The following is a 9157-nucleotide window of genomic DNA, read 5'->3' on the forward strand; positions in this document are numbered from 1 at the left end:
CCCCAAGCCCCCACCTATTTGCGCCAATGTCAACATCCACTGAACATTTGTATCATTTTTGCATGCGACAAGAGTCATACATTTTATCGACTGTGACAAATGTTTATCGCAAGCGACATATAATTGGTATTCTTGAACTGCAATCGATAAGATTTTTTCATTTGTCGAATGCGATAAAGCATGAACTAAGATATTATAGATTGGAAACGAATGTCTTAACAGCGGCAAGGTTTTGTTACGGACATTTTATGGTGGGAGAAATTACCGGACTGTGCTGTACCCGGGTGGTGAATATCATAAGTAATGTCAATTGTCAAATGTCACCACCAGGGTTCATCAAAGTCCGTTAATTTCCCCCACTCTAAAATGTCCGTAACAAAATCGGGCAGCACTCGTGTCAACCATATCGTTTCCAGTCCATAATATCTTAGTTCGAGGATAAAGTAAGTCGAATGAACCACTATGGTAACAACACAAAATTTAGATTTTAACCTCAAACAAATTATAAAACATAAAATTATTTAATTTTTATCTTTTATCAATGACAATTCGAAAATCAACGATTTTTACATTAATTCATAATTTAATAATTTATTGTTATTTCGATTTCTTTAAACTTTTTTATTATTTATTTATTTATTATTTTCTACAATGCTACCGTGGTACTGTGTTAATGTTTTTACTGAATAATGTCCAAATCAAGACCTACTCAATTTCAAATAAAGTCTCTAGTTGAGCTTATAGCCGAAGATCCATAACTATGTGCCGGTAAGTTTTTGTTTGATGTAACTATAGTTAGTAGGTACCCAAATGTTGCTGAACTTTAATTTGATCTTTCAATTAATATTTATTCATTGCAAAATAAAATACTAGTAGTTAGTGTTAGTGGTGAATCATTGACTTAAATGTTTAAGTCCATACACAAATGATACAATATTTATAAATATGATTATTTGTCACATATCCAAAAAATTAGGTACTTGTAAAGTGGGTATTTTGAGTACTTTTAAAATGTATTAGTATTAATTATAGGTATTCAACTACTTTTGAAAGACAGTATTTAAATGTGTATTTCAAATGCAAATGATACTATTTAAGTAAGTATCTTAACAAGACTAATTAATTTTCTGATGATAATATAATGAATTAATAGTTTATATGAACTGTCCAACATCTAGCCTATGTGCATAATATCTAAAAAAGTCCTCATATCCTATATTGTTACGTCTATATTATAAATTGATTAAAGTATATGTATATAATAACTAATTAACAATTGTGATTAGTATTTGATACTTTTAATTATAAGATAACTAGAAACATGATGTAGCAGACAATAACTATGAAAATAATTCCAAGCCATTAGTCATTGCTTCCTATAAACTAAGTAAGACTTTTTCATTCATATAACACATGTACCTACATTATATTTTATATTATAAATCTAAAAAGAAAAAAAACTACCTACTACAATCCAGTCAGGTGAAGCTGGAATTAGACTGGGGGACATAGCACTATGAAAGTGCCATCTGAAAGCTGCATACTATCAATTATCAAAAAAAAAAAAATTGATGAGAATAATGAGTTAGTAAGAAACTTGGGAACAATAATTATTAACAGTAATTATTACTACATTTATGACTAAAAATTACCAAAATAACTTAAAAATTATAGGTATAAAGTTTCTATTTTATTATTAGTTGTAAACTTGTAAACAACTATTATGATCAAAGGTTTTTATTTTATATAATATCATATATTATTCTTGTATATCTAAAAAAAAGTTGTATACTTGTTAAAAGTTTAATAAAATATGTTGTTATATATAATTATATTTATTTTTAATAAAAAATACATTTGTAAATAATATGCGAGATATACTGCGAGATTGTTGAAAATCTCGGCATTAATTTCTCTATAGATAATATATTAGTTTAAATGAATTTCCTTCCTCGGATTATTCTTTATTTACTAATATCTCATCTAACTGCATTGTGAACAGGGTTGTCCATGAATTCCACGGATATGATTAAAAGTGGATTGGTTTTTTTGTGTGTGTGATTAAAAGTTGAAATTATTGAAAATCAAGTTAAAATATTATAAAAATTAAAGTAATATGTATAAATTGAATATAAATATATTGTAAATAAAAATTGAAATGATGTGCCATATTTAGATTAGCATAAAATTCCCTATATATTTTCCCTATAATAATTCAGATTATTTATTATTTTGTTTTAAGGTGTGTATAAAAATGGTATACCATAGACATTTTATCATAATAAGACTTATTTATTACCTTAATATCCGAAAGCCAAGCTGTTTACCATGATGCCTGTTAGTAAATTTCGTGAAGAATTGAAGGTAACTACATTTTTATCAGAAACTAATTTTATAAATACACAGTGCTGTATTTTTATGTTTTAGAATATCCTTATAGAACCAAATACTACAACAATTACTTCTATTAAACAAATTTTACATGAAAACAATTATTTCAATCTTAGGTAAGTCAATTAGAGAATATAATATAGAATAAATTTAACAATGTTTATTATAATTTAAAATCATTGTCATAAAAAATTTTTTTTTTAAATCTACCTAATATTAAATAATTTACAATATTTACAAAAATGTTTTCATTGTTTAATTAGTAATGCAGAAAGACGTCCAATATTGGATCAAGTGTTAAGATGCCATGTTTTAGACATAGTATCATCAAAACCACCAAATTTATATGATGTTTGCAAGATGTGGACATCATTTACAATTGAACTTGTACGAAATGAAATGTGTACTGCTATAATGCCAGTAGCTATATTGTCGGATATGTTTGCTGTGACTACTATCAATGTTTGTGAAAAAATTTTTGATCATGTGGAATCCAATGTAAATGTTTTAAAAGAGCCTAGATTTTTTATGGCAAGCAAGAACAATTTATTACGAATGTGCAATGGTGATATTTAATTTTAATTTTTTTTTTTTGATATGTTGTGACCAATTCAGAAATACCTATTTAGAAAATATACCTAACTTATTTTCAACAGAACTTCTTATATAAATTGTTAAGGAGACAATTTTGGTTAGGGAAAAAAAGTTATTTGTTATAAAATTTTAAAAAAATATTAACTTTACTATATTAATATTATACACTATAATTACAGGGAAAAGTCTATGATATTAAAATATTCAAGGCAGGAAACAAGACATTTTTAAAGAATAAGTTACATGTATCAATATTTTTATGATAAATGAATGTACCATTTTAATATAAAATCAGTCTGCTAAAACTGAATAATAGGGCCAAATAATTTAGATAAATAGGTAATCAAGTATTGAAATATTTAATACTACATTCAGTGTTTTTAGTTTTAAAATGTATGACTAGTGTATGCTAATATTATTCACACAATTTGAAGTATATAATAATTGTTTAAATATTAAGTATGAATAAAGAAAGCATCAAATATTAATTTATAATGTAATATCATAATATAATAATTAATATGTTGGTTGTTATATAATATATAATAGGTATTAAATTTAAAACTAATTTAGAATTAATATTTTACCTGATCAATTAGATCCCCCCCTCCTAATCAGTATTTATTTTATTTTTTTTAAGTTTCCCTGTTGTCATCAAAACTTATATTATATTTAATGATTGTAAATTATTGAGATATTATATATAATACAGAAAGACAGTAATTAATTTTTTTTTTTGGACCCCCTTCACCCCTTGAATAAATCCCGGACACTACCTTATATTTTATATTTCTACTGTAAAAATATTTCATAAATACTAATATTAATATTCCTATTTAATTTTAGATATATTACGTCGTTTATCTAGATCACAGAACACAGTCTTTTGTGGGCGTATTTTATTATTTTTGGCCATATTTTTTCCTTTTTCTGAACGCTCAGGTTAGACAATTTTTAATACTTAAATTCATTATAATTATTAATTTTTTTTTTTGTTGCAATATTATAGGTCTAAACATTATAAGTGAATTTAATTTAGAAAATTTAACTGAATATTTGAATGAAAATCATTTTGATCAAACTGAATATATGCCAGCTTCAATTGCTGAAGATGAAGCTAAATTAGATATTATAATTGAAAAGTATGATTTATAGCTATATCCTTACTTAATTACATAAATGTATGGTAAAAAATATTTAGATATTCTAACTATTATTTTTTTGTTAAATAAAATGTTGTGCTTAGAAAAATGTACATGCAAGTAATTTACATTATATATATTTATAAACTTAACACAATTTAAATTAAAGTACATTCTGTAGAGTAAAAAAAAAAAACTTCTTATCATTTTTACAGAGAGAATGACGATAATAATCTTTATTTAAAATTTTGGTCATTGCAAGATTACTTTAGAAATCCTAATCAATGTTACGAAACAGAACATTGGAAATTGTTTATCTCTGTAAGTTACCATAATTTTGAATAATCTAATCACTAACATAGTAACATAACTATTTCAAAGGGCCAGGTCTATATAGTAGGTATAATAAATAATTATACTTTTTTTGATTTAGCATACAGATTTCATAATTTCAAGTTTTCAAAGTCATAAGTCGGAACATGTTAACAAAATAGATAATAAAAGTGCTGAACAAAATACGTACTACTTTCCAAAATATTTGCCAAATCAAAAAATTTTAAAATTGCAATTAAGTGATGTAAATTTTAGGCGTAACATTCTTATTCAATTTTTATTGCTTTTCCAGTATTTGGATGCTCCTGTCAAATTTAAACTGTTAGTATAAAAGTAATGAAAATTTAAGTAAATCTAACTATTTGTATTTAATAATTTACAAATTTACTTTTGATTTTAGTGATAGTTTCAAGATTAAACCAGAGCAACAAGAATGGATTAAAAATTCTATTACTACTATTTATGAACTTATTAATAATACACCACCTGATGGTGTCAGATTCTCTGAAGTAGTAAAGAGTATATTACAGGTAATATGTTAACCATTTTATATTTGTTATTCTAATTTGCATAATTTCATGGAAATATTCAATATTTTTATGTATATTTTATACTAGAGAGAAGAACAATGGAATAAATGGAAAAACGATGGTTGTCCAGAAGTAACAAAAAGACTACCTACAAGTGATCAAAGTGATATGACCGCGCCCAAACGAAGAAATTTAGGGGATGTTATAAAAAATATGACTGCTAATAACAAAGTTTTTCTTGGAGAGTAAGTCATTATTACATTTTTATATATAATTAACGAATGTTATACTTTAAGTATCTATAATTTAATTTAATGTTTAGCCCTGATTTAACCAAGCTGTGGAATTTAAAGCCAGATAATTTAGAAGCTTGTAAAAGACCTGAACGAGATTTTTTACCATCATTTGATTCATTTTTCAAGGAAGCATTTGAGCAATTGGATGCAGAATTATGTATTGAAAGTCAAAACAAGTAATTTGTTAATTTATTAATTATAATGTATTGTACTATTTAAATTTGTACTAACATTTTGTTGTATTAAACACGTTTGACATATTAATTTCTTAATTTTTAATTTTACTTAGTAATTGATTAATAATTTAAAGTTTAATTTATATTAAATCTATTTATCTTTCATTTTAGAAAAGTAAATGATATAAACTTTGGATGGCGTGCACTAAGACTATTAGCTCGTAAGAGTCCACATTTTTTTGCCAACAGCGGTGATTCTATTCAAAAAGTACCTGAATATTTAGAAAATATGATTAAAAAAACATTGAGCAAAGAAGAAATAGTAAGTATAATATTTATTTTATGTTTATTTATTTAATGCATAGATAATATTTTAATTATTTACACATTCACTGCGTATAATTTGAGTATACTTATCGTGTCGCTGAACAATGTATGTTTAAAAATAATCATAAAAATTGAAAAATTAATATATCAGTGTACGACTTGTATGTGATTATGAAATAATGCTTATGGGAAACACTAACAAAAACAAAAAGTTTAATTGTAATATTGACCAAATTGTAGAGCATTCAATAACAAGGTAAATGACACCAAATCATTCAACATAATATGCAAACTATGTAAAATTATGCTATTTGGTGTCATCAGCAGTGAATGTGTAAACTAAGAAATAGTCTGAATAATAAAATATTTTACTAAATAACTTTAATACCTACCTCTATATTATTTTAGTCCATCAACCAAGAGCCAGATAAGCATGTATCACCAAATAATGAATTTAAAAAAGAATCTATAATTGAAACAGAAGAAGTTGATGTCTCTGGAGGAACTCAAGATGAGAATAAAAAAAAAAATAATATAGAAGTTTTTGATAAAAATAAGATTCCTAAACAGATAATTGATCAAGTTGCAGCTGCAATAGGAGAAAAATGGACTATACTTGCTGAGAAACTTGGTTACCAGCCAGATAAGGTAACATGTAAACATGTTTAATTATGTATATATGGTTTCTTAAAAGTATTAAGACTTAGCTTTTTACTTATTAATTTTAATTCAGTGGAAATCATATTTTATAGTATATGCTGAAATGTATGTGATGTGTATCATTGGTGTTGGGTATCAGACTATTATAGTATTGTACGTTTTGTTAGAAGTTAGTGTCAATGTACGGTAATTAAATGTGCTTCCTTTTGTATTCATTGCCATTGACATAGTTTTCCCCTAAAAAAGTTGGTTAAACCAAAACTTATAGAATATATCTAGTACTAAAATATTGTTTAATCTTAATAATTATTTTTTAGATTGAGTTGGTGAAAACAATAAAAACTACACCTTTAGATCAAGCCACATATGTACTTGAAGTGTGGGTTGAAGATGCAGAAAATCACAAGTCTGAAAACCTTATGTATATTCTAGAAGAAATGCAATTTATTGAACCAGCAAATATTCTTAAATCTTAACATACAATTTAAATCTTATAATATTGTATACTGAATATTTAATACATTCAAAATAATTTTGTTTTATTTTTTTTAAATCTTTTTTTTCTTATAAAAAAATAGTACTAAGTTAAGCACCAAATCAAAATTTGCACTGCTTGTATAACTTTATAAGAATGTTGAAGTACCAATAAAAGAATCAAAATCAAATTTCCTAGGTTTATTTAAGGGCTGGTAAGAGCTTTTAAATTTTGTAACCGATTATATGGTGTTTTTGTTAATAACCACAGGATATCGGTGAATTTATATCTTGGACCACAAATTTAGATGACATCTTTTGGAAATTGATGACCTGAGAGCAACAGAAAAATATCTCCAACTAACAACATTTTTCACAAGGCACTTAAAAATGTTGAAGAATTATAAAATATATTTGGAACCAACTTCAATTCAGATAAGTAGTAGTCAGTGAAATATTGTTAACATCAAATTTGTATGATCTCAAAACAAAAAAAAAAAAACTTGAAGATATCTTCTTGTTGCACTAGAATAAATAGAAAATACTAGAAATAATTACTTGTGTTGAATAAAAACCAGACATCTCATATGATATCTCTATAACGGTCGGATTTGTCTGGTTGTTGCACAAAACGACAAAGTTTTTTTTCTTGATAATTTATTAATATGCAATCAAAAACTCATTGTTAACCAAAATTTAGAGATGTCTTGTTGTTGCCCTCAGGTCTTTAATTCATCTTTAAATGCAGATATAAAGGCTATTTCAAAGTCTATATCATAGTTCGTTGCAAGGGGATTAAATCCAAAACTAATGATTTTGATATTTAAAGACCTTCAATACACAAGTAGGTACTATTCATAATCAATGTTAATACATAGAAAATAATTTTAATATAAATAAGCAACATCAACATAATTTTTATATTTTTAGGAAGCAAAAAAAAAAATGTAACTTTCAATTATAATAAACAACATTTTGTGGATAAATATGGGCCCCTGAAATCAATGATCCCTTCTTGCCCCCCCCCCTTAATCCGGGATTGAGCGAATTACACCCAAAATGAGTTAAGTAATCACATTTTTTCGTGTTATTCTGCTTGTACTAACATATTATATATATCGTTTATTGTCGTCTAATAATATAATAATTATAATTTGACATAATTTATAAATTTAAATTTTTCCTGGAATGTAGAGACGGAGTTGCATTTATTACTATCAGTATAATTTTAACATAATATATATAATTCATATAATCGTCAACAATATTGATACTTTGGTAATAGATTTTTGAATGATCGAAGTGTCAAATGGCGAACATTCGCGCCGGAAATCGGGCAGTGTGTATCAATCCAGTCAAAACAATATTATGTTTAATTTTAGCCGTCCGCACCGAATTAAACAAGATCGATTTATTGCAATTGTTCGCCACTTCACTGCCCACTTGTATCCAAGCGATTATTTCTGTGTGAAAACCGTGACTTAAGTATAGCTGTTTAATTGTGAGCGAATGTTCACGGCAATTGCTGAAACCATCCTTAATAAATATTACTAGATGTTATGAATTAAATATATTATTTATAAATTATAAGAAAATATATGTATAGGTTCTACATCCAAAATGATATACGCATGTATGTGAGCTAGCGCCGTAGCCAGGGGTGGGCAAAGGGGGCACGTGCCCCCACCCCCGAAATTTTTTTTTGGCTTGTTTTAAATTATAATATTATAAGTCAAGGCTGTCGAAAGCGAATCATTTTGAAGCGGTCTGATTTAGGAAATATTGTATATCTATCGTTAGTGCTGTGTGACTGTGTGTGTAGTGACAGATCATTAGTGTGTGTGAGTTCCCCGAACGCTTTATGTAATTAAAGATAAACGACGACTAAAATTCTTGGACCTCAATAACGTACATACCTACGCGCAGTCACGTCACTTTATTTTGTGATAAAAAATGTTCAACTCCCATGTGCCACGAAACACCCAAAAGCAGAAGAAAAATAAAATTCATACAGTACCAAAATCCCTATTTTAATTTTGAAAACATATTTAAATTCCTTAATCTCTTTTCTAGGTCATGTAGAAAATGGATTTTTGATTTGTATTATTGTTTAATTAGAAAAGTACCAAATTTATTTTATAAAAGAGACTTTTAGACCATTAAGCTAGACAAAACTGGAAGAATTTGGTTTGACAGATTTTAATTTTGAAAACGGATTATAATTTATCAACAAG

The 9157-nt window shown here is 26.2% G+C and overlaps 1 protein-coding gene across 1 annotated transcript; it reads left to right on the forward strand.

Annotated features, from left to right (window-relative positions):
* The first annotated feature begins 2331 nt into the window (after positions 1–2331).
* On the forward strand, positions 2332–6890 carry LOC100167909 (THO complex subunit 1-like). The gene is made up of 13 exons (XM_029485433.1): positions 2332–2364; positions 2428–2507; positions 2655–2956; positions 3832–3927; positions 3995–4127; positions 4343–4448; positions 4561–4781; positions 4861–4990; positions 5078–5235; positions 5313–5462; positions 5634–5784; positions 6198–6275; positions 6348–6890. Exons 1-13 carry the CDS (start codon positions 2332–2334, stop codon positions 6456–6458), a joined length of 1749 nt encoding a protein of 582 aa, XP_029341293.1. The 3' UTR covers positions 6459–6890.
* The last annotated feature ends 2267 nt before the right edge of the window (positions 6891–9157 follow it).

The sequence above is a fragment of the Acyrthosiphon pisum genome, chromosome X (genome assembly GCF_005508785.2).
Source record: "Acyrthosiphon pisum isolate AL4f chromosome X, pea_aphid_22Mar2018_4r6ur, whole genome shotgun sequence".
NCBI classification, from domain to species: domain Eukaryota; kingdom Metazoa; phylum Arthropoda; class Insecta; order Hemiptera; family Aphididae; genus Acyrthosiphon; species Acyrthosiphon pisum.

What these genes read in the sequence shown, in the direction of transcription:
- LOC100167909 (XM_029485433.1), top strand. Translation starts at nt 2,332, where the DNA reads ATGCCTGTTAGTAAATTTCGTGAAGAATTGAAG. An exon ending in TCCTTTTTCTGAACGCTCAG is followed by an intron (nt 3,928 to 3,994) that starts GTTAGACAATTT and finishes GCAATATTATAG; the next exon opens with GTCTAAACATTATAAGTGAA. An exon ending in ATTGGAAATTGTTTATCTCT is followed by an intron (nt 4,449 to 4,560) that starts GTAAGTTACCAT and finishes TTTTTGATTTAG; the next exon opens with CATACAGATTTCATAATTTC.